Source organism: Zalophus californianus, chromosome 15, assembly GCF_009762305.2.
Source record: "Zalophus californianus isolate mZalCal1 chromosome 15, mZalCal1.pri.v2, whole genome shotgun sequence".
NCBI lineage: Eukaryota > Metazoa > Chordata > Mammalia > Carnivora > Otariidae > Zalophus > Zalophus californianus.
In genome coordinates, this window is record NC_045609.1 from 21,243,177 (window position 1) to 21,270,332 (window position 27,156).

A 27,156-nucleotide genomic window follows, 5' to 3' on the forward strand; every position below is an offset into this window, starting at 1 on the left:
ATAGGCAGGTACACACATACATACGTACACACGTGTGCACATGTACACATATGCATATGCATGCATACACACGTACATGTATACATGAACACATACACACGTACACATTTTTATGTGCACACATATATACACACATGCACACACATATGCAGGTACACATACACACATACACATGTGTGCACATGTACACATATACATATGCATGCATACACACGTACACGTATACATGTACACACACGTACACATTTTTATGTGCACACATATACACACATATGCACACACGCACACACATATGCAGGTACACACATACACGTGTGCACATGTACACATATACATATGCATGCGCACGTACATATATACATGTGCACACATACACACATACACACTTTTATGTGCACACATATATAGACATACACTCATGCACATACATACATAGAATATATTTGTTGTTGTCTCTCAACCTTACTTAAAATCTAAGATTCTAAAGGATACTATGTGCCTGGCAGATAGTTGGCATTTGGTTATTTTTATAATAAATAAGATATAAGTATATTTAAGCATTCAATTTTCAAAACAAAAATATTGCTAGCATTTCACATGACTTCTCAGCATATGAGTCATGATTTTTAGGTTATATTCCATATTGTTTATCTAGATTTCAGATGGAGAGAGATATCACGTCTCTGGCTTTCACAGTATGGACTTGGAATGTGTGAGCAATGCAGTTTCAAGGTGCTATCTCGCAGGAGTTTATGTGAGATCATGAACTTAAAAGACTTGATCAAAAATTCCCAAGAGATCAGCAGATTTTTTCCCTCAATATTTCCTTTTAGAAACTCTCATAAGAGAGCTGATTAAAAAGATAAAGTATTGGGGTGCGTGGGTGGCTCAGTTGTCTAAGTGTCTGCCTTTGGCTCAGGTCATGATCCCAGGGTCCTGGGATCCAGCCCCAAAGTGGGCTCTGTGGTCAGTGGGAGTCTGCTTCTCCCTCTGCCCCTCCCCCACTTGTGCATGCACACATGTGTGTTCTCTCTCTCAAATAAATAAAATCTTTTTTTTAAAAAGAAGGTAATACAAGTTTAAAAACATGCACATAGCTTATATCTAAAATATATAAATTTGTATTTAAAATCAGTTTGAAAACAATCAATAAAAAATCTTCAAACACAAACATAAAAAGTTTCAACATGGCAAAAGAGATCAAAAAGCACAAAGACAAATGACAAACTGGGAAAAAAATCACTTTAAACTTATAGTACAAGGGGCAAATATCCCTAACATATAAAGAGTTTCTAAAAATAGAGAATAAAAACACCAATAACCTATAGAAAAACAGTTTACAAAGAATAAAATTCAAATGTCCCTTAAATATCTGAAAAGATGTTTAAGTTCACACATAATAGGAAAAATGCAAATTAGAACTGAACAAATAAGCCTCAGTGAGTAGCAAGTTGGTGACTTAATCACACAGAGAGGAACTATTTCAAAGGGCTAAAATATAATAATCTGAGTGCACACCCTGAATAGGCTACCTTCAGATGAAAAGAACTGCAAAGTAGTGTTTCAGTAATCGTATTACCAATAATAATAATAATATCATTATTTTGAAAATGTTATACACATGACAGGATAGAGCAAATACTGTCATTAGCAAATCAGGATTTTCAACATCAAAGAAAAGAGTTTAAATATAAAATCAGTTGAAGGTAGGTTAAAAAAATGTGATCCTTAATTTAAATTAGAATTATCAGTATTAGCACATGATGCATTTTCTGTTGAAAAAATAAATATAGGAGGAGCCTGGGTGGCTCAGGCGATAAGCGTCTGCCTTCGGCTCAGGTCATGATCCCAGAGTCCTGGGATCGAGCCCCACATCGGGCTCCGTGCTCAGTGGGGAGCCTGCACCTCCCTTTCCCACTCCCCCTGCTTGTGTTCCCTCTCTTGCTGTGTCTCTCTCTGTCAAATAAATAAATAAAATCTTTAAAAAAAAATAAAAATAAAAATATCTATTTTGTAGAAACAATCCCAAGTGCCCAGATTGTGGTCTAAAAGCCATCCCCTTGTGCTCCTTGGAGGAATGGCTAATTGCAGATCTGGGGCAGTAATGTACAAGATGAGTTGAGCTAAAACATTTTGTCATAAGAGGAAGTAAAGAAACTAGCAAAGACTATGAGCTTGTGTCATTCGTACTTAAGGGTAAACTTAATGGGAAAATTTGGGCATCAGGAGAAAAAACCTGTAATTGCTGAAACCACCCCCTCAATGCCCCCAATTTAAAATCCATGAGTTCATAATGATATCTTCCCCCCAAGGCGGGAGGCGGGGGCGGCACGACTCATTGGTGGCATCTGAAGGACGCCAGAAAAACCAACTTTTTTTTTCTGAAACTAATAAATAAAGAGAAAGAATTAAATAAGTAAAATAAGTATCTTGCTTTTCTTGTATGCACTGTTCCTTGGGGAAAGTGAAAGTCGACAAGAGGAAACTTCTCTTTATAGAAGTATGTCAGTTAATAAATAAAGGAATGATAGAATTAGAATATCACCATTTTGCACTCTCTAATGTAATAATGAGCATAAGTAATGCTAATAACTAGCTACAAAAACCATTAGGTGAAGAAAATATTATGGGGAAATTTATAAAGGATAATCATACTAGACCTACTGTTCAATCTTAACATCAAAAAAATCAGACAACCAGACATTTAGTGCATCTTGATGAAAGTACACACAACCAATGAATTTTTCTTACCAAAGCAATCAAACCTGAATGTGATCAAGCTCTAGATATAACTACTAGTTTCCAGGTAATACGGGATACAAAAGAATATATTAAATAATACGGGGGGTACAATCAGCAAGACAGACTATAGGAAACTCTACAGGACAAATAATTTGATTTCTTCAACAAATAAATCAAAGGAAAATCTTGAAAGAGACTTGAGATTCATATCAACCAAATATAATGTGTGTAGAATTTTTAAATATGTTTTTGGATAGCAATATCTACAATTGCACTGCCCAAAAAACATATAATAAGAACCATATATAGAACATTAAATTTTCTCACAGCCACATCTTTTTAGTAAAAGAAACAGAAGAAGTTAATTTTAATAATATATCCATATTGTCATCTAATCATAAAATAATCATTAAATATATAATCAATATATAAAATTATCCAATTATTTCACTTTTTTGTACTAAGTCTTTGAAATCCAATGTACTCTACATTTAAACTTAAAACACAGCTCAATTCAGATTAGTCACATTTCAAGTGCTCAATAGCTACAATTTCTAGCACCTATCCTGCTGGGGAAAAAAAAAAGAAAGTTCTTGCTAAAAATAAAGTTCTGGTTACAGATTGAATGACTGTTTTCAAGGGGCAGGACTGATGTCATGAATTTCTGGATACAAATAATGATGCAGGAGAGTTCTGTTCTGGACCTTGTCTCCTTCTGGCCCACAGTGTTTTCTTCTCTGAGGTCATGGGGTTGGATCAGATCATTTCTATATGCACATTCACTTCCCCATCTCCATAAATAGGATCTGGGCCTGTGCCTGAGACACTGCCTGGGTGACCTTGAGCACATTGCTTGGCTCATTTGATTCTTTGGTTTCTTGATCTGTCCCATGGTGATGGTGGCTCCCTCAGCAAAAGTACTGGCCATGTAGACTGCCTTCTGAGCAATAAAATATGCAATCAAGCATAATGCCTCTGAACAGATAATTGCCCAGAGGCTTTGACCAGTAGCACTTGGCTGTAACCTAATCAAAGGTAGTAACATACTAGGGAGAGAGGAGGGGTTGGTCAGCCATAGTACATTTATAAGAGGATTGCCATGGAGGTAAATATTGTTTGTGCCCAACTATGCACAGTCTAGAGGCAGTTCCTTAGAGTGGCAAAGTTTGAACCAGGCTGTCTTCTCATGATGCTCTTAAACACTCCCATCACTCAATGAACTACCATGGCGCTGATCCCAGGAACCTCAAACACCTTCCAATTAGTGGCATTTGGCTTCCCCTTGAACTTAGCTACAGTTTGGAAAGGGTGACTACCAGGTGAACTGGCAGGTCCAGTCCTCTTGGCTATTTTATTGCTCATACAAATCAGTAATTCTCATTGTGCCTCCTATATCCATTCTTTGGGGAATTTTAGCATGAGTCAGAGGTGACAACTCAATTGGGACAATGCTAGAGGGCCATCCCTGCTCCAGAGCTTCCCATAGGAGCTGAGGCTTCTGTTACAACCAGCTCTGGGGCCCTGACAAGCTCCACGAGGACAGGAACCTTGTCTATCTTGCACACAGTTACATCTTTGGTACCTGGGAGAGTGCCTGACACATAATAGGCGCTCAGTTAATATATGATGCATGAGTAAGAAATGAAGTACCTGGACTTCTCACAAGACAGCCAGAGCCCAAATGTCCCAAGATGAAAGGCATCTTTGCGTCATTTTGATAATCAAGCAGCCAGCCTTACCTGATGACACCCAGTCTTTGCCAAAGTCTTTGGAACTTAAATAGGACAAGATACAGTTGTGAAGTACCTGAAAGAATACTGGATACATATAGGCCCTCAAGAAAGATGTCTCCCTCCCCTCTCCCTGCTCTGATGACCCTGTGTGCAGGGCATTATCCCACTGTATTGAAGTTACAGGTGTTTTCAGTCAGATCTCCTGGTGAAAACAAACTATGCAATGGAATTTGCAAGCAGGAAGTTTACTGGGGAGTGCTTTCCAGAAAAGCACCTGCAAGGAAGTAGGAAAATAGGGTGGGACAGAGGGAAAGGTTCAGCTGTGAATCAAGTGCAACAGAGGCCTCAGTTCTAGAGGAAGCTCTAGAGCTGGGATGGCTCTGGAGTTGTCGAAATTTAGTCAAAGAAGCCATTCATCAGTCACTGAGGCCAGGGTCACTAGACTCTGGCTTCCCTGAAGAGGCAGTAGAATGCCTTCAGCTGAAGGTAGTTCCCAGAGCAGGACTCAGCTGTGAGCCCTCAGCAGCCAATCCCAGGCCCCGGGGAGATGAGTGACCAGGTCCTGAAGGGTATCTGGGTGGCACACCACAGCATCTGCTATGACAGCAAGCATACATGTATACCTTTTCCTCCTGGTAGGACAATCTGATAGAGAGAATTGGCCTTAAAGCACAATTACTAGTTAGACTACCATGGGATCGATTTTTTGCTTTAAGAAATCCTTGTGAACAGAGGGACCACATTTGTCTTGTGTATCACCATTACCACAACGCCGGTGTACCTGCCACATGGTGTGTGCTACATAAAAATTTGTTGAATGAATACAAAAATTAACAAGCAAATTTTTAAAAGCAGGTTCTGAATTTATACTTAATTGGGTATCAGTTGGTCCTACTGAACCATGAACTTCTCAGAGCAAGAGACTTTCTTATTTATTCTTGTATTTCTGGAATCTAGGACAGCCCCTGGGAGTGATACACTCTCCCCTCCCATACCACCACTACACACACACTGTTTGCAGGATAGTTTGATAACATGCCCGTATCATATAGCAGTGAGGTAAGAATCCAATCTACCATATATATTGTGTATCTACCATTTTACCATATACCTCCTGCTTTTTATAATACTGGGATTCACTTTATGGGAGCAGAGGTTAAAAATCATTTCTATTTTTTTTAGAAACTACAACACACTGGACATTTTGCATCTATTATTTCTAAATCTTCCAGCAATACAGTTCACCAACAACAAAAATGAAGCTAAGAGAGTTTAACAAATGAAACTAAGATTACTCACCTAGTAAGATGGTAGCTGGAGGAACTAAGTCAAGCCTGCTGTGTTGGACTCCAGATCCCAATCTTTCTCTTCTATGCCGGGCTATTTTCTTGTTAACAACTATTCCCAATGTTCAGCTTACCAGGCCCCAGGTAGTTAAAACAGCCCTTGGTGCTCCGTGATTTCCTGGGACATGTTTCTACTCATAGAACTGTCCTGGCTAACTAGGCACTGAACTGCTGTCTCCTTCACTGAGAGCCCCGACCCTTCCCAAAGATTTCTCAAGGGGGGTGATGGGGTTTGAGCAAATTCCCCAAAGGCAAAGCCAATAATCCACAAAGGAAGTTTACCCCGAACTTCCTCAAGAAGCCCAACTGAAAGGAGGGCTGTTGCCTAAAAACAACCTGGAGATTTTCAATTTTCAGGTCTTCCTGGAAAGACCAGGATGCCTCAGGTCCTGAAACAAGGTGTTCCTCTGAGATGTTTCATAACTACATGTGGACTGTAGGCTGAGGTAATGAGGAGAATCTCTCTCTTGAACACCCACAGCTCTCCCTCTCTCTCTCTCTCTTTCTCTCTCTCTCTCTCTCTCTCTCTCTCTCACACACACACACACACACACACACACACTTTCTCTCAGATTTCTTTGCAACATCCATTGCCAGTTCCATCAGAACTGCCAGCAGGTTTCCTTGATGCTTCTGTTGACACCTTTCCTTGGTTCACACCACTCGCCAGGGCTTTGAGAACAAAGAACAGAGACAGCTCTCATCCCTGCTTATGCCTCTCAGCTGGTGAGAGCTAAAATGCCACTGGAAGTTACAGCAGTTTTCAGTCTTGATCCGAGGAGGGTCCCATATATTATTCCATTTTATCAGACAAACTGCCACTCTACTGTTGCGTCCAGGAACCTGAGCTCATCCTGACTCTGTGTAGCATGGCACTCTCATTGGCTTCAACTGATTCCTCCATCAGCCCTTGTTCACACTTGACCTTCAGGGAGAATCTCCTTCGAGAGGGGATCCTGCCCAGGAGTTCTCAAAATGGCACCCTCTCAGCAGCTGTAGAGACTATATGAAAATGGACTGTTGAGCCTGGCCTCTCATCTCTTAAAGGTTAATATAGCCATTTCCATCTGTTCTCTTTTGTTGTTATGGTCCGAGAGCCATTTGGGCTACGCTTAGAAATGCCCTATTAAAGCTGTAGATATTGAGGTGTTTTCAGATCTAAGCTGGAGGAATAACATCTTGCCTTATCACATTAGGTATTTTCCAGGAAGGAAAAACAAGCATGTCTCCATGGCTTTGTACTTTAGGGTGACCTACAGCAGGACAGCACCTGGACCACAGTTAATTATTTGTTATAGAAAATATGCTGTTGGGGCACCTGGGTGGCTCAGTCGGTTAAGTGTCCAACTCACAGATTTTGGCTCAGGTCATAAGTCAGGGTCATGAGAGGGAGCCCTGCAACAGGCTCCGTGCTGGGCTGGGTATGGAGCCTGCTTGGGATTCTCTCTCTCCCACTCCCTCTGCCCCTACCCGCCCCTTAAAAAATCTGCTTAAAAAAAAAAAAGAAAATGTACTGTTTACCGATGTTTGTAGACTATCACTTAGAAAAAAATTATTAAATTCTAAATATATATATTTTTAATTTTTGCGAGGAGAGAGAATAAAAGTAAGTGACTCTTTAGGACAAGGAATGCATGTTGTAAGAAGCAACTAATGTGACAGACCTGCTAGGAATAGAATCCCAGAAGACCTGGCAAGGAATTATGCTCCCCCAAGAGTAAATCTGAAAGAGGTCGGGGAAGGCAGAGGGAGGTAAGAGCCCTGAGCTGAAGCCAATTAGTGCTCAATAAACAAATGCGAGCATTTTGCTTTCTGTCTAATTTCAGGCCCACCTTCCAAACAGCTCAGATGATGAGTTCTTAAGGAAATAAATAAAAGTTCAAATTCCCATAGCAATTTGATTTACAAAGTGAATTCTATTTGATTTGTGGAGGAACAGCTTGTGTTTTGTTTTGTGTCAGAGCCTCTGAATGGCAATTCCAGAAAAAATGTGCTGAGTCATGAATCCCTAAGGGTGAAAGATCTTGACAAGAACATGGTCGGGGAGGGCAATAGCTGTGAGAGCGGCGCCAGTTAGGGGTAACAGGAGGCGCCTTCTTCCTCTAAATGAGGCCCTTGGAAGCAAACATTTACCCCACACCTGTGCCCCGGAACACTTGACACCTCCCTCAGAGACTGAGAGGCCACATCCTAAGGAATAATGAGAGCAACAAAAATAATAATAGCTAGTGTTTATTGAACAGGTGCCAGGAATGTATATGGGTTATGTTATTTAATTCCCCTAATAGTCCTATGACATGTTTGACAAGGGAGGAAACACCTAAGGCTTTGCAAGGTTAAAGGTTAAATGATACACTCTCAGTCACCTAGCACAGGACCTGGGCTAGGATTTGAACCCAGAAACCGTAGCCTTAACAAATATGTGTACCGCATCTCTGAATATTATCCATGTATCCATCTCTGATCATTTTAACTGATTGTAGTCAGACTCCTGACTCAAAGAGGCATTTCATTAACCGGCATCCTTCAGACACTCTTGACTGCAGAGCAAAAGGTCCCCCAGGATCATTATTAGTGAGGGAGAAATTGTATGGCATTGCTAATGTAAACTGTGTACTTGATGTGTTTAAAATAATGCTCCTAAGTAAGAGAAAAAATGAGGCGTTCTTTCCTTCAAAAGAGAGCTCTTTATTTCCCAGAACGTTGCGAGTTAAGATAATCCCAGATTGATTGCTAGAAGTTGAGGCTCTCTGAGGTCAGGGGACTTTCCCAGCCAGCACAACATAACTGACAGCCCCCACGGTCATGACCTCCCAGCGCTGCGACTCCTGGTTCCTGGGAACGGTTCCTCACGGGGCTTTTAAAAGGTGGTGGCTGAAACTTCTCTCTTGATGACCTGGTCACCCTAGAGAAAATTAATTCAGCAACGGGCTCCTGGGAGGCTTATCAGAGACAGAGTGAGGCAGAAGGCCGAAAGGAGGAAGCAGGGGCGCTTAACAAAGTCCCAGGCACTTAGAAGGTTACAAAATACCATTTCAGTCGCAAAAGAAAGATTATGTTCTAATCAATTATAATTTCATTAAGTGTGTTTTTAAATGTTAATTCTTGGGTGTCTGGCAGGCTCAGTCGGAAGAGCAGGTGACTCTCGATCCCGGGATCATGAGTTCAACCCCTGACACAGATACATAAACTTTTTAAAAAAAATGTTAATTCTTAGGAAATGGGCAAAATTGAATAATTATTTACATAAACATGACTTGTCTATTCACTAAAGGATTGGCTTTACAGCAGCCCTCCCACCCAAGCCCCATTTCCTAGCCGTGTTAAAAATCAGAGGGTTTACTAGAAACTTTCTTCATTTTGCTTTTGGAAGCTACTTATATATGTTGTCCACATCATGACAATTATGTTTTGTACCATACAATGAAGACTATAATCCCCACCTCACAGGGCTATAATGAAAGATAAATAATATAATGTGCCTAGAACATATTAAGAATTCCATTAATGACTGCCAACATCATTCTGTAGGATTGACATGTTAGCTTTTTGGAAGGCAATGGTCAAAATAGTTCAGCAGATTGACTTGAATGTGTTGAGGTCCAGTCAGCAAATTCTGGGGTCTGAAGTGAACATGTGGTAATTAATTTTTTTTACATTTCAAGTGAAATGTCACTGCAATTTGGGGGAGGAGGGTGGCTAAGAAGAGAAAAAGCAACCAAACCAATGCAAAACAAACCAAAAAAATATTTTATTGTAACAAAAAAATCATTCCCTAGACAATGGAAAATGCACACACTGGTTGACATTAGTAGACAGAGTGAAGATGCATTTGGACAATTATCAACATTGATGAATGTGGGGATGTTGTGAAAGTTAAATTTTTCAGGTTATAGGATTTCCTGAATATAATATTGGCAAAAAGGAACTTTCAATACAAAAACATTTAGTTTAAATTTTTAAAATGTCACTTCTTTTATTTACTAACCTTGACAGTAACTAAAGAATGAGGTACAGAAAACTTTCCAGAAGTCTGAGTATGGAGTAGAAGTCCAAGGCACTTTGGAGCCCCATTATTGCATTATTGAGTAGGATTAACTCAGTTATGAAATTCCCCCACACTCCAGGTTTACTCCATAGAAAAGTAGTACTTACCTACTTCACTGAGGTGTGGTGGGGCTTCATGCTTATAAAGTGCTTTAGGCGCCTTCCAAGAAAGGCAACATAGAAGTATAAAATCTTACATATTTCAAAAGAAATGAAAAGAAAATTTTGGCACAATAAGAAGAGTGCATCCTATTTAAAGAACCACAGTTGGCTATTTCTAAAAACACCTCACCTCAATGGTTTATTGCTTTTTTGTTTTTTATTTAAGAGAATGACTCTTTCTCTATTGCCAGTCTTATAACAGCCATTCTCGACGGCTCTATTGTCAGAACTCCTTGAAGAGTTCCCTAAAAATGTTGATGCTTGGCCTACAGCCTACACCTACAGAATTAAAATCTCTAAGAGTAGCACTCAGGCAACTATATTTTTTAAAAGATCTAGCAGATTCTATCATATAGCAAAGTCAAAAAATATTTCTTTAGGAAAATGTCCATTTATTAAACATTGATTTTCTTCCAAAAATTTTTATATGATTGAATAAACTTGGATCAGGGTATGAATGTCTTATTGCCTTTTTCTCTTTCCATGTCCCACACAGACTTGGAGTACATACACACACATACACACACATGCACGCACACACACATGCACGCACACATACACGCACGCACACACGTGCACACACGCGCACACACACACACACGTTTTAGTTCTGCCCTTGAATTAAAATTTGATACAGGTAAAATCTGATAGTACCAAATAAACGGTTCATTGAGAAGTTATGCAAGGATTTGCAATTCATTCCCACTGTGGCCGAAGCAAAGGGACGTTGCCCATTTGCCAGAACGGAATGGTTTACGCATTTCCAATTTGGAAACAGGTAAAATCAGCACTTCCTGGAAATCAGCACTTCCTGGGAAACATCAGTTGACTAGATGCTGACAGAGAAGAGTGAGTGGGGTTATGCAGCCGACCATGAGCAAGGCTGTGATGAATGCCCCTGTTTGGAGACTGCCTTCCTCTCAGCAAACACCTTAGGAAATGAAACGATTTAAGCACAGTGGGTCTGAACATGGGGTGCTGCCTCAAGGGAAATAAAATCAAATAGTGAAAACTAGTGACTGTAATTCAAAATATCTTTGAAAAAAAAAAGATCGGCTTGCTCCACTGCAATTCTTAATGCCATTTTAGTAACTGTTTTCATGTACCAGCCAGTCTAACATAGAGAAGAGAGTGATTTAGTCCCTAGTGGCCTTCACATATAGCTCATCATGCTGCCTGCATCGGGTTTAAAATAAAAGAGCCCCCTCTAGGTGCCTTGCAGTGGAACTAATGGAGCCTACAGAGAAATTATATTTCTTTACACAGAGAAAGCCTTCCAAGGTAGGCCAAAATTTTTACATCATCAAGAACTCATGAGTAATGAGTCCCACTTCTTGGAAAAAGAAAAAAAGGGGAAAAATATATACAGGAGATAGAAGCTACATATACAGTACATAGAGAACAGGATTTGTTAAAAAAAAATTTTTCATTCAGAGTCAGCCACAGTGAAATTTTGCTATGAGAAAAGTCTGTAGTGCCTTCCAATATTCCTCTAAACATTAGAGGTAACTTTGTACAGAAAGGTTGATGGAGCCGGCTTGGGCAGCAGCTTGTTGCATGTGTTGCAGGAGGGCAAGGCGGTCAGCAGCAGGATGAAGCCTCCCAGCAGGACACAGAAGCCACTGAAATAAAACGCAGTGTCATAGGTCTGGGTCCAGTCATAAAACCAACCTGCAAAGACAGTAAGAAATAAGTGAATTTGATAGAAATCGTATGAAGGGGAAGCCCATCCTCCATTAATTTCATCAATCTTTGATACAGTAAGGATCGGGATATATATTAATTACCCCATGTACTCTAGAGCGGACTACTGGGAGTCCGCAGAGAAGAACCTCCCAAATAATTTGGACAACGATAAACAGGCATTTTGAGTTTCTCCCAAATAAAAAATGAACACAAATCCCTGAGCAAGTATACTGGCCTTTTCAACTATATCAAAGTGATTATGAATAAATCATTACCAGGAGACATCTATGCAGATTTATTTTGTGCTAATCTGTGCTACTATTACAATCTGGATTTCTATATCCAGGGATGTTACAAAGAATAACAGGAAAATAGACTGACTTTAAGGAACATCTTACCAACAATTGGTGGTCCAAGGCTATTTCCAAGTCCAGCAAAGAACATTAATATCCCATAGGCATGGGCTAATTTTTCAATTCCCACAGTCTTTGTGGTCACATATGGGAAGATGGACCAATTACCAGTCAGAAACCCTAGAATCCCAGAAAGTATTGCCAATGTGACATAACTTTTGGCAAATGGAATTGCACACAAGGCCAGGCCCATGATTACTAAGGTAGCTACGTAAAGATATAAGGTATTAATCCACTTGAAGTCAGCCAGTATCCCTAAAAGGAGTTTACCCACTGCTGTCATAATACCAATAATGGAAATGAGAGGCATAATAAGCTCTTCTTCTTTCACATTTGAACTTCTTGCCACATCTTCCATAAGTAAAGAAGGCGGAAATCCCCCGATGTCAAACAGGAAGATAGCAATGAAGAGGGCTGAGAATACTTTGTTTTTAAAAAGAGCCACAGTTTCTCCACAGTAGTCTTTATATAATTGCCACTTCCTCTTGGCAAGCTGTTTGCAAAAATATGTCTGTTCTGCAACTTTCTTTTTGTACGTTTCAGCCTCTTTTGCATGCGCCACTGTTGCTGGGTTTTTAAGAAGTAGACTCTCCTGTTTGCGGCCACCACTGGCCAAGGTGCTCTTGCATGTTTCCTCAGCACCATAGCTCTTTCCAAGAATGTTTGTGTTCTCTTCCAGGTCCTTTTCTTTCTCACTGTAAATGGAGTATCGAGCTGGTCCACTTTCCAGAGCTGTTTTTTCAGGCAAAGGGCAATCAGAAGACTCGAGGGGTCTCATCAGGCTGCCACAGGCTAATATATTTAAAGCTAAGGCACCCACAATCAGCAGGCATCCATCCAGCCCATAGAACTCAATCAGCAACCTCTGCAAAGCAGCATATATAAAAAGTCCAACACTTGAACCTAAAAAGGAAATGGGAGCTGTTCAATCTTAATCTCTTATAATTTGGGACTCTCAGAACAACCATTATTAATATCAGCCAAATAAGACTGGTAAAGGAAGGAGCAGGATTATATTCCAATAAACCTTTATCTATGAACATTGAATTTTTAATTGCACATAATTTTCATATGCCCTAGAACATCCTTATTCTGATTTTTGTATTAACTATACAAAAATGTAAAAATCATTCTTAGCTCATGAGCTCTCCAAAAACAGGCAGTAGACCAGATCTGGCCTGTGGACATTAGTTAACAACCCCTGTTCACCATGGAACAAGATCACTTACCAAAAATCTTTGTTTCATGCCCATGTTCCTTTTTTTCAGTGAGGACACAATATTTCACATATTTTGATTTTTGGTTTCTTTTCAATTTTTAAAAAATTCTGCTGTGAGTTTTGTTTTGCTTGTCATCTTTCACTGAATGTGGATGCTATAGGCTGAATGTCTGTGCCCCCACCCCAATTCATATGTTGAAATCCTAACCTCTAACATGATGGTATTAGGAAGTGGGGCCTTTGGGGAGTGATGAGGTCATGAGCCCATGGAGTACTCATGAATGGGATTAGCACCCATATCAAAGAGACCCCTGAGAGACCCCCTCCCCTTCCACCATGTGAGGAAACAGCAAGAAAGTGGCAATCTGCAGCCTGGAAGAGGTCTGACACCAGAACCCCACCATGCCAGCATACTGATGTCGGATTCCCAGGCTCCAGAACAGAGACATACATTTCTGTTGTAGATAAGCCACCTAGTCTATGGCACTTTGTTATCACAGCCCAAAAGGACTAAGTAGATCCATGATTCTACCTAATTTTGCCTCACTGAGCTCCCTGTGAGTTGAAACTAAAAACTCCTTAATTCTGCCAAATCTTAACTGTCCAGAGTCGATCCATTTTTACTTCAGTGTGCCATAGCCCAGGCCCTTATGCCCTCCTTTCTAGACCAAGTGAAAGCATACAGCATACAATTTCTGGCATCGTCAGCATACATGAATTTGGACATTATGGGAAACCTAGGTCATAATTACAATACTCCATGTTTTAGAGCCCTTGCTATGTGCCTTACACATATGTTCCTTTAATATTCCCAATAACTTGATGTGATGAGTACTATTATCCCCATTTTACAGTTCAGAAAACTGAGGCTTAACTCAACAGTTAACTGAACAGAACGGTTAGATAACTTGTCTGTCACCAGACAGCAAGTGAGTGACACAGGTAGGATTCAAAACCAGCTCTTCTGGGTCCGGGGTCTGGGCTTGTTGCTACATTACAATGCCTCACAAAAACAGAGTGCAGGTAAGACCTATTGTCCTTTAAGCTCATGCCTACCCTCACGCTTTCTCCCACACCTGCAGGAGATCCTGTAAGGTTCTTTGAACAAAATTCCAACTGCTTTGGGTTCTCTGTCTTCTGTTTTTGCTATTTCTTCTCCCAGTTCTGCCTCAGCCTAGCCGTGTCCTCAGACTCTGGCCCTGTCTTGTCTCCTCTTAGACCATGATTCACATTTCTCACCTGGCAATGCTTCCTTTTACCACCTTTGGTAAATATCCCGCTCCATTTAATTCAATCTGGAATCACTTTGTTGCCACTGGGTTGGCCTCAGGAATAAAACATTAGTTTGGATTCTGTTGCCAGAAAGATCATTGAACTTACTCGGTTTCTCTGGAAATCTGACCTCCCAGGACTACGGGCTCATTAACGAGTAAGTAGCGTATGTAAACGTACAACTTTTACGCAACTTGACATCTCTGTCTCCTAAGCAAACTCATAAAATATTGGCCACAGAAAATTTTGATAAGTTCCCTAAACAGCTTAGGAAAAAATCCATCTGAAAAGTGCAATGCCACTTTAAAACATCAGAGGAAGTCCAGAAGGCTTTTTTATTTACATTTCCCCGCAATGATTATCTCCTGATTATTAAAGGAAGAACAAGAGTCAACAGCTGTCATGTGGATATGCACATGGCCAGGGAGATGCATTCATAAATCAGGACTTGAGAAAAAACTGTACACTTAGCAGTAAATGGAGACGGTGAAATGTCGGCATCAAGCTTCCTGACAGAGCCCTGGGGTCCCCACTTTCCTGGCATTTCTCCTACCTCTCCCAGAGAGAAGGTGCCTCACATAAGTGCACTCTGCTTCTTTAGTAAAGCTCTCACCAGCTTGTGACTCACTCGACTGGGCCCATAAGCTTTTCTTTCCTTTATTATATTGGTCATCAAATGCCCCAGATTTTTCGTATATGTATCCTAGGATTTTCTGGAAGCTACACCCTTATTCACAGTGGAAAATAACATTTCCTTCTTGGGCTAGAGTAAAAACTTGTGCTCCCTAAGTGGGAGCTGGGAAGTGGTTGGTTAAACATCTGTGTTTGGTAACTTTTGACTTTGATTAGAAGGCTGGATAGTGACAATGCTATACTTATTTTGAAAATGTACCTGTTGAAATCAGGCCAAGGGCAAGGCCTCGGTGGCTGTCAAAATACTGGCACGTAATGGTCACTGTTGCCGTGTATAATAAACCACATCCGAGTCCTAAACATAAGAAGACGTTGCATAAATAAGACAGACTATAGTACTTCAATGCAAAAACAAAAAAGACTAAGTATCTCCAGTAAGCCGTTCTGTTTCTGACTGGCCAGAACTCTTCAGAGCATGGATTCCTGGGTCCTTTAGATGTCAGGTGTGCAGCTCCAATGAACATATTTGGGTAGGCTCAGTTCTTACTCCACACCCATCCTAAGGTTGGGCTCAAGTAAAAAAAAAAAAGTCCAATTTCTGAAGCATGAATGAATAATGCAAATTTAAATCAAGACATTACGGGCAGATAAAGAAAATGGTTAAGTCACCAAATAGTAAAATTTAATCAAACGTGCCCTTTCTGTCTCTCTTCCAAGTCCTTGCCCTGAACTCAGTGTCCCTTCCTCCTCAAAGTGCTCTAAACAATTTGAGAAAGTTCCTTTCACTGGTCCAAGCTATTTTGTGAGAAGTTATAGTTTGCACACCCCAGTCTACAAGACAAAGACCCCCCCACAGGTCCTCTGGAGTTCTCAGATCATCCCATCACAGTAAAATATATATTTGTAAGTTTTTTTCTTTCGGAGATGCAAACTACCCTATTTAGGAGTAAAATGTCTTTAATTTAGCTTAAAATATCTATGCAAAAAAAAGGAAGCAAATACAATAAAATATTAACAACTGTTAAGTTTAAGTGGAACATACAGCTATTTGCTATATGATTCTCTATTTTTCTGTAGATTGAAATTCTTTTATAATTAAAAAAAGGTACATTACTAAATTTCCCTTTCTTGAGAACCAAGGACAATATTTATCTCCAGATCTTCTCCAAGGCTTTTGTTTATTAGCTTAAATCTTTTCTTTCCTATTTAGCACCTGATAAACCCACTTTGTTTTTCATAAAATTTTCCTCTGGCTTCTAACTCATGGCTTTTTGCCTTTCCTCTGCAATATTATCTGCTCTTGAGGATCATTCTATAACAAACACATAGCCATAGTTTAAAAAACTGGATTTTAACCGTGGTCCATTAAATGAGTTAAGATCATTTTCATTACTTTTAATTGGTACCTAAACTATGATTAGAAAGAATACATGGGCTTCGCAAATATACTGCATAACTATTTTAGGAAATTAACATTTTAAACAACTTAAGACCCAGAGGATCATCTGTGATTCCATAAAAAGTCTTCTTAAAGAAATGAGATAGACTAAAACAATTACACTTTAAGCAAACTTTTTTAAAGTAAAGTGCCCTTTTTATATGATTTAAGGGGAAAAAATATCTCATCAACTAAAACATGAGTTGGATTGATTTATACAGTTACTATGTGTATATAGGACACTTCAAGATATAAAATAAAACTGTTTTTAAACAATCAATTTCAAAACCAAAAAATGGTACCCTTAGCTGAGACTATACATCAGAAAGCCTTTGGAGGGCGAATGAATTTCCTTTTCTGTGATTTGGTTGTCAGGGCTCTGTCAAATGTTAGGCATTAGAGACAAGAAAAAAAAAGACATTTCGGATTGCTAAATGTCAATGTCAGAAAAGTTGAAACAATTTTTAAACTTTTAGTCTGAGACCAAAAAAAGGCATTTTTAAGAATTATTTCAAGGCCATTAAGTTTATTTCACTTTTTTTTGATGTCACAGAAACTTGAAATGCTTTCTCCTTAAATTTTTGAAAAAGTTAGCATGATGCCTTCCTACATCTGTATCAGGCTGACCTTAAACTGGAAGTTATTACAGAGGGTTCCCTAGAATCTCCAAGATCTTTCCTAGAGTCCATAAAGTCACAACTATTTTCCTCATAGTCTTAACTAGTCTCCCACTTATCTGCAGTTTTGCCTTCCATCGTTTCAGTTACTTGCAGTCAACTGCAGTCCAGAAGCAGATGATCCTCCTGACATATGGTTCGAAGGTCAGTAGTAGCCTAACGTTAGGTCACAGCACCTACGTCATTCACCTCACTTTGTCTCATCACTCAGGCATTTTACCATCTCGCATCATCACAAGAAGGGTGAGTACAGTACAACAAGGTAGTCTGAGAGAGAGACCACTTCACGTAACTTTTGTTACAGTATATTGTTATAATTGTTCTATTTTATTATTAACAATTGTTGTTAATCTCTTACTGTGCCTAATTTATAAATTAAACTTTATCATAAGTGTGTACATATAGGAGAAAACATAGGGTTCATTACTATGCATGTTCAGACATTCATTGGTGGTCTTGGACTGTATCTCCCATGGGTAAGGGGGGACTACTGTAACACTAACATGATCTCTGCTTTTTTTTCACCATGTTTACATTTACACTGAGGGAGCAAAAGAGATGGTGAGTAAAACCACAAGGGCCTTAGCACAAATCAAGGTATTGGTACCAAACTTTGGTATCAAGTTATGCTACATAACCACCTACTCACAATAAAAACAAACAAAATTTTTTTTAAAATGCTTCATTTGGATGACAACAATTATTACAAGGAAAAGCCCTTATGCAATTGTTTTAGTAGCCAGCTCAAATAGCCCCTCTCCTCCTGTGTAACCCTGTTTGTATGTAAAAGAATACAGACAAACTATGGTTACTCAGACTTGGGTATTTGGCAGACATCTTTTTGAAAACAAACTAAGAAGGGAGACAACTGGCAATAATTGTTACCAATGATAAAATCCAAATATTCCAGAAAAAAATAGAATTCTAGAAAACTTGTATCCATGACCATGAATTTGGCCAGCTTCCTAATATATAAAGGTTTTCTGATGAGTCTGTTGGTGATAGTAACAAAAGTGATTTTTGATGTTGTATAATGAAATTTAACAATATTTATAAGTTCTTTCATAACTCAGTGAACCAATATTTTTCAAATAACCAATTCATGATATTACAAAATCAGGCTTGAATGAAGATCTATTCAAAGTGCAGAATATGTCATTTGCCACGATGTAGATGGAGCTAGAGAGTATTATGCTAAGTGAAATAAGTCAGTCAGAGAAAGACAAATGCCATATGATCTCACTCATATGTGGAATTTAAGAAAGTAAACAGATGAACATATGGGAAGGGGGAAAAGAAAAAAATGGAGAGAGGAAAACAAGCCATAAGAGACTCTTAACTCTAGAGAACAAACTGAGGGTTGATAGAAGGAGGTGTGTGGAGGATGGGCTAGATGGGTGATGGGTAGGGCACCTGTGATGAGCACTGGCTGTTGTATGTAAGTGATGAATCACTGAATTCTACTCCAGAAACCAATATCGCACTGTACGTTCACTAACCAGAATTTAAATAAAAATTTGAAAAAATAAAGGTTAGGTATTATAATAATAAATTAAAAAAAAGAAATGAAAAAAAGAAAAAGCAAAGTGCAGAATAAATAATTGGGTTTAATATAACAGAGTGTGAAAAGTATATTGATGTGGTACCAGGTTTCATACTATAATTAACATTGGAAAATCATCACACATCAAGTTTTGGTATAGTATCAAAGAAGAATATCTACAATTACATGAAAAGGCTGTTAAAAACTCCTCCCTTTTCCAACTACATCTTTGTGTGTGACAATATTTACCTCATACACTTCAATCAAAAAAACAGATTGCAACAGACTACGTATGGAGCCGGTATGAGAATCCAGAAGTCTTCTAAGAAGCCAAACACTGAAGAGATTTGCAAAACTGTGAAATAATGCAGCTCTTTTCCATAAATTGTTTTTCTTTTAGAAAATAGAGTTATTCTTCATAATAAGTTCATTATTTATGTTGTCATGTACTGGGTTTGTTATTATCTTTAAATGAATTACTAACCAAATATTTTCAAATTTTTCAGCTTTTAATACAGTTAATTTTAACAGAATAAATATCTATAAGTATAATCCATATATTCAAAAGTTCCTTGGGGTCCTATATAAAAGAGTGTAAAGGGTCCCAAGACTATAAAGTTTGGAAACCACTGTCTTAAAGCATCCCTTGGTCTCCAATCATTTTTAATCAGACTCCTATCAGTGAAAAAAATTCTGAGCATCAGCCTGCAGTATAGTTTTTAAACTAAATACCTATATTACTAGCAATTCAAAGCAAAAACATTAGTAAAATATTATTGTTTTCCTTTACTTAGATAGGTAAAAGCTAAATTTATTTACATGTTCTGACATTTCCTTTCCTCACCTTATGTTCCATTTCACACACCTCTGGGCAAGACCACAAGTTCAGAGGCCTCTTTTCCCTCATCTCTTCCCACCAAACCAGACAGAAGCTCTTTAGCACACCCACTACCTAAATTATTAACCTCCCTCTCTCTCTGCCCCACCCTGGCTCCGTTCACCACCTCATCTTTTCTGAGATGAATTCTGCCTTCCTGATCACTGTCTCGAGCCTCCAGTACTTTTCCCACCAATCTGTCTTCTTTTTTTTTTCTTTTTCCATCAATCTACCTTCTAAGCTGCTGTCATACAATTCTCATTATGTCACACTCCTACAGTCAAGTCCGTATAAAAACATTTTGTCATCCGGCCTTTCGTGCACACCATGCTTTGAGGTATTTGCACCTATCCACATGACTTCTGCGGTCCTTAAACAAATATCTGTAAAAACACTCTTATCCACGGTCTATCATACCATTTGAGCTCCTGTAGTGTCCTCCTTCCACCGCTCCTCACTCCCCTTCGAAACCCATGCCTACCTGACTGCATCCTACCTGTCCTTCCAGACTCAGCTCAAGCATGAACTCCTGCATGAAATCTGTTTCAGCACCCCCTCCCCCACAGGTACATACTACACCAGCACGGAATGTTGGCTTCATTTTATTATTGCACTTATTTTGCTGTGCTACAAGTTGCAAATTTACAAGTTTATTCCCCCAACTAGACAATGAGCCATCTGAAGGTAGGCTGTGCCTTATTCATCCAAGTATCCTGGTTCCAGGTCCGAGCCTGGCACAGAGTGTTTCTAAAATCGGTTGAATGAACTCCCCACAGAAGTTAGTCTACTACCTTTTCCCATAAACCTCATTTGAGTTTTTGCATCTTTTCTCTTCCTATCTGTGTCTCTATACATATAACAAACACAATCACTCTGTATGTATGTGTGTGTACATGTATTTTTAAATAATTTCTTTATATCTGTTCCCCACTTCAATGATACTGAATTTTTTTTACTTTTTACTTTAGCCAGAAACTAAATCTTAGCTCAAAAAATATTAAAGATTTTTTTCTTTCACAATAATTAATTTACTAGGATAACATCAGTAGGAAGACAGAATTATATGGTTTGAAAAAAGATAGAACTAATTTGCTACTTCTATGCATTATAGGATGACGCTTTGGGCAAATCACACTAAACTTCCTCATTTTCTCATTTTTCTCAATCCCTATCTATAAACTAAAAAAATACCTAGATCAATTAAACTGATAAGAGAGTTAAGAGAAGAAAATATAACTGAAGTAAAACCCTCTGATATTATAAAATGCTTCAAATTTAGAATAAATAAAGCAAGCATTTCTAAAGAACCAGCATGTGAATAAAAGCATGAAAAGTGGAAGTCTGATCTGTTTTAGGAAGACGAGCAATATAACATCTGAAATTGTGTATGTATTTTTGAAAATGTCTATGAATTTTTTTAAATAGCCTTCCATCATATACACATTTTTGCGTGTAACTGAATAGATATATATCAAGCCCCAACATTTATATATGAAAACTTCTCCCTGCAGTATTACTTTTATGAAAAGGAAACATTTTAGTAATAGTACATTTTAACATGGCAATCTTAAGAAGCAATATGGTGAGGCTACAGAATCCAGATACTGTGTGGCGGTCGGGGGGAGGGCCAGTGCCCAGGACATCCCCGGTTTGGCTACTAGAAGTCTCATATCCTAGAAAACCCATTAGTCCTGGGCAAACCAGGACAGTGGTCACTGTAGTGTGGGGACCTGTCTCAGTTATTTGGGAGAATTCCCCTTCTGTATGTTTTAAAGCAAGTATTTGAACCACCTCTTAGAATAGTTGAGCCAAGATGATTTATTATCCTGACCAAAGGTTAGGATAAGAAATTACATATAGCGTTCCAGAAATACCTACTTCTAGAAATGAAACTGTGGGAAGGTAACTTAAGGCACCAAAAAAGATAAATAAGTTTAGCATATCCAAATGCAGGTACTTTTATGCTGCTGGCTTCAAACATCTGCATGAAGAGTTTAAAAGTGCAAGCGATTGGCTAGTGTTTTTAATAAACTGTCTCTGACTTTTGTAGCTGAGCATGAATATTCTGAACATGACATTGACTAGTTATGAGCACAGGCTTGGCAATCAGGCAGGCTTGGATTCAAATCCCAGCTCTATCTCTCACTGGCTGGGCGACTTGGGGGACTTGAGAATTTACTTAAACTCTATTTCTTAGTTTCTTTATCTTTAAAACAATCTCACGAGATAGCTGTAAAGATTAAAAGACATAAAAAATGTAAAAGATTGGGGCGCCTGGGTGGCTCAGATGGTTGAGCATCTGCCTTCAGCTCAGGTCATGATCCCGGGATCCTGGGATGGAGCCCAGCATCGGGCTCCCCGCTTGGCAGGGAGCCTGCTTCTCCCTCTCCCTCTGCTGTTCCCCCTGTTTGTGCTCTCTCGCTCTCTCTGGCACTAAATAAATAAAATCTTTTAAAAAAAATGTAAAAGATTCAGTATCTGTGCCTGGAATATAGCAAGTTCTAAAAAATAACCATTAACCAACTTTTTACCTGAGTATTATGGCATTATGTCGATAACAGCCTCAGACTAATTAGAAAATCATAGTTCCTTATTACAACTGAGCATCCGTGAGAGATAAAAGGACTATTTTTAATGATATAACCATTAAAAACAAAACAAAACAAAACAAAAAGGCTTATAAAACTCTAACTGCTAAAATGACCTTCAGGAAATGACCTTGATCTCATTTGCCGTAATTGAGCAGGAGAATCAGACTGTCTGCAAACATGGTCTTTTCCCTCCCCGATCTCAATAAGCTGAGCAGATTCACTACATACGCAGATATTACCATGAAAACGAAGGAAGAGAAAACTGAATTTTTCCAAAGACCAAGAAGGAATAGTAAGAAAATACTAACTAGGTAGCTAAAAAACAATATACTCTGAGGAAAAGAGACAAAAGACATTGATTTTTAGTTACGCTTTTCAGAAAGGCAAAAAGAAATTATTAGGGAGACACTTGAGCAACTCATTCAGCACATATTTCCCACCCCCACCTTGCACCCCACTTTCTTTTTCTTGGTTTAGTAAAGTAATTGAGAAAATAGAAGCCTGAATACCCAGGTTTGGCAGTGCGGCTTGCAGTCACTTGAGAAGGGGGAAATGGCCTTTTTATGTTAGCTATAAAAACTGAACAAGAGAACATCATATTTTCAAGATGATCCTTTGTAAAACATCAATTAAGTGGTCAAACAGAATTATGCCCATTGATACACTTTGGTATCCTTTTTGATATTTTGTATTATAATTAAACATATGAAAAAGCTTTAATTTCTTTTTCTATCTTCTTAAGCTGTTATACAAATATTGCTGATTCCATAAAGCTTCCTCGGGAGCAAAAAACTGCTGCTGTGGTCTTGAACTAAGTGTACAGAAAGGAATTTAAGGGAAGGGATGTATGAAACACCTCCTGTGCTTCTCACAAATAGGCACAATAGCCTCGTGCAGTCATTCAATAAAAAAAGAGAAGTTCAGAGAGATTAAATAATTTTCCAAGGTCACAAAACTAATATTAACGGTTGTGCTAACTAATATTTATTGCATTACCTCCTCAATTCACAAAACCCGAAAGTGGATGTCATTATTACATTCAGTTTTAAAAATGAGAAAATAGAAGCTAAGTAACTTGCCTGGAGTCACCACACCTGGCAAGTGAATAACATAAGGTTAACCCACATGGTTGGACCCCAGAGCCTGCCTCTTGGTGTTTGCTCCTTCCCTCCACATACTGTCCCTCTTAAGAGACCATCTAGTTCATCCTAGGCAAATGAAAATGCTCAGTATACAATTCTGCACAGAACTGGTGCTCAATTAATATTATCATTAAAGTGACTCTTTCTTATTTTTTCTAAGGGACTCAATACAAAAAGGAAAATGAGTGTAGACCGTAATAATTTCCTGTCACTTCCTTTTCAACTGGCTATTCTAAATGATGATAGAATGGAAGTATCACTGTTCAGTATCATCTCATTTATTTATCCCAGAAATATTCAATAAGCCCTGGACTATGAGCCTACCGATGAAAAAAAAGAAAGAAAGAAACATAAAGACGTCAAACATGGTAATAAGAATTAATTATCTGCTGGCTAGGAGTAGTTAACAAGGCCCCAATAATTAGCAGGGAGAACGATCTTTTTATTAATTGAAATCCAACTCAATTCTTTTATTTGTCTTATTTTTATTTATATGTCACTTGACTTTATTTGGTCTTCACAAAACCTGTGTGAGGTAGGTTTCCCAGCCTGCCTTCACAGATAAGGGACAGCCATTTGTCCTCAAGCTTGTTCAGGCTCACAGAATCTCCTTCTCCTGACCTTAAACCCAGCACTCTCTCCACGAGCTGACAATTGCTACTTAGTTGCAGGGATTCAGAACCTATTGCCAAATCAGAGTCTTCAAACCTGAGCCTATTTTCTGACCCAGAATCATTAAGTGAAGGAGAGACCAGGATTCCAGGAGGAAGGACATTACAATAAACTCTATGACAAGTGTGTAGATAACAATACCTTAAATGCTTCCCCAAAGGTAACTATGGCCATTTATATAGGTACTTGTGCACTTGGGAAAGTGGGATACCTTTTGAGTCTAGGTGGACGCAAAACATGAGCTGCCAAGGTTAACTAGGGGCCTCAAGCATTTATGTGGCCTTCCTTTAGAATGCGGTCATATGGGGGCCAGGTAATATACAGGATCATGGCCCAGGTGTGGCTCACAATGGATCCATTGAGTCCATGGACCCGTCCAAGTTCCTGATATTTCATTGGCTCACCCATTCATGGTTGTGGGTGTAACCCTCTACATTGTTCCTTGGCCATTGGGGTAAGAGTTACCATAGTGGAGAAAGCCAAATGGAAGCCCTATAACACCAGAACCAGCCAAGACCAATCTCAAGTCCTATCTTAACTGAAAATCGTGGATTCATGGAGGTGGTGGGGGCGGGGGGGGGGGGGGCACAGTTAGTTCTCAGAAGATTCCAGCAACTTAAGCCAAATCACAAAATAACTTCATAGGTTGATAAAACTCCCTCCATTGCTGCAGAAATTGACATTTAGTTATGGGAGTTACTTAATGTTATCTTTTTCTTTCTATATATCCTTAGGTATTCTTCCAACACAATCAAATGTATATAACTCTTAGACATTGCAAGCCAATTTTTTCTTCTTAAAAATTTATTTTTATCTACAGGTAATGCAAATGCTATGGTATCACTCACTGCTCATCAATTTTTAAGTCAGTAACAACTTTGTATGCCTAAATTAACCTTGAAACCATGTGGAAGAGGAAAATCCCATGAAACTTTAAATGTGTAGTCCAGAGTTTGGGGGAAATGCCCAAATCGTATCAATGGCATAATGGTTCAATTTTCTATGTAAAAAGGGATTTGTCCTAAAAGGAATAATCCAATATTCATGCATAAACACAGATACCTACATTTTTATTTTTATGACTTTAGACAATAATGCAAAATGATCATTCAGTGGAGACTCTCAAATTTTACACAAGAGATTAATGTATTTGTACCCACAATCCAAAACTGTATTAAACACTACAGGAAATATAAAATCCCAAAAATGTACTGCATGTTCTCAAAGAACTAACATGGGATTCAGGTCTCAGCAGTATTAGACTATGTAGTTAAATTTAAAATAGACTTCAAGGGTTCAAAAAGCACCGAAAAGAGTTACAAAAATGTGAAAGAGGTCAGGACCTGGTGTCAGACTGAGTGGATTCAACCCCAAATCTCCTACTTATATAGCTTCAGTTAGTAATTTCCCTTCTCTGAGCTTCACTTTCCCTCTCTGTAATGTGAGTTCTTGTGAAGATTAACTGAGGTCAGATAAAGAATTCAGCACAGAGCCAAGCACATAGGAAGTACTCAGTGCATATTAGCTGTTCTTATTTCTATTATGTATTCTTCAGGAAACAGTCCCAAGTAAAAAAGAGAATATCACTAGTCAACAAAGTTAGGTTCTTTCAGACACTAAGAAAAACTTTGACAGCTGCAATCATCTTTTTCAAATTCTCTACCAACAGCCCCTAGGACTAGTCTGATGATGTTGAACGTTGAATACAATTAGTATAATATATCACAAAGGCATCTGCCCCAAAACTGTCCTCTCAGGCCCGGAGCCCTCTGCTTTTTCTCTCCTGTAATCAGGATCATCAATTATCCCCACCACTCAGTTTTTCTTCACTCTTGCCTTATCTTAAAATAATAATAATAACAATTATGTGTTTTAAAATCTACTTTTTACTTCTGCTGTGACTTTGTGCTGTGGGCCCTGGGAGCCCAGGATGTTTAGAACACAACTCAACAGAGCCCTGCCTAACGGGCCATATGAAAGGGACCACTTCCTAAGTCAGTGAGAAGTGCTATCAGTCTCATGCTCCCCCCTCTCTCTTTGCCTTTTTTGTGTAGTGCTGAAATGAAAAACCTTCTTGTGCCTTGCAAGAGAACATAATGTGCATTGGTAAAACATATTTATCCTTTCAAATATTTGGATTCATTGGGTGGACATGTTACTAAGGCAGTAATTTTTGGTGAAGTGGTCATTGAAAGTAAATTATTTTTTATCATTTTCATGCCATATATTAACTGAATAATAAAGCTGACATTGGTAAAATGATGTCTAACTCTTGAAGCTTAGAAAAATTACAGTGACCAGGTTTCTTACCTACAACAATGCCATAGGAAAAAAACAGAAAGTAGATATTGGGGGCAAAACTGCTCAACATCAGGCCTCCAGCTACCATGAAGCCACTGAAGATTGTCACAGGTCTTGCTCCAAAAGAGGAGACACAGAGGCTGCAGACAGGACCTAAAATAATAAATGAAACCTTCACTTATTCAACAGTAACCTCCTTCCCACAATCATAGGATCCATCCCATCATAAATTTAAAAAATGATTCTTTCCATCATACAATAACAACACTAACAATAAACATCTACTGTGTATTTACTATGTGCTGGACACTCTGTGAGATACTTCATATAAACAATCACATTTCATTTTAATCTCACTGCAGCCCAGGAAGGTAGATACTATTGTTCACCTCATTTTTTGATAAGGAAATTAAAGTTTCTGGATGATAAGGCCACATAGTTAAGAAATGGCGTTCTGGAGTCTGACCTTATTCAAAGTGGAGCTCTACTACTTGCTGGCAATTTGATCTCAGGAAACTTTTCTGATCTCTCTGTGCCTCAGTTTCCTCATCTGATGACTGTAATAATAGTACCACCTCATAGGGTTGCCGTGAGGACAAATGAGAGCACAGACGTCAAGCTGATTCCAAGGCCTGACACAAGGAAATTCCCAGTCAATGCCA

General features: G+C 38.8%; 1 protein-coding gene across 6 annotated transcripts in view; it reads right to left on the bottom strand.

The window, feature by feature from the left end:
- Positions 1–9,771: 9,771 nt before the first annotated feature.
- SLC16A9 (solute carrier family 16 member 9) overlaps positions 9,772–27,156 on the bottom strand; it is a 48,439-nt gene continuing 31,054 nt past the window's right edge. For 2 of the 6 annotated variants that reach the window (XM_027596925.2, XM_027596924.2), the window contains exons 3-6: positions 26,504–26,647; positions 15,513–15,608; positions 12,115–13,032; positions 9,772–11,701 (exon numbers count right to left, since the gene is read on the bottom strand). In XM_027596925.2, coding sequence (XP_027452726.1) covers positions 11,523–11,701; positions 12,115–13,032; positions 15,513–15,608; positions 26,504–26,647 — 1,337 coding nt within the window. In that variant the 3' untranslated portion in view covers positions 9,772–11,522. The remainder of the gene's footprint in view (positions 11,702–12,114; positions 13,033–15,512; positions 15,609–26,503; positions 26,648–27,156) is intronic. The other 4 variants (XM_027596929.2, XM_027596927.2, XM_027596926.2 and 1 more) reach the window with 4 other exon arrangements.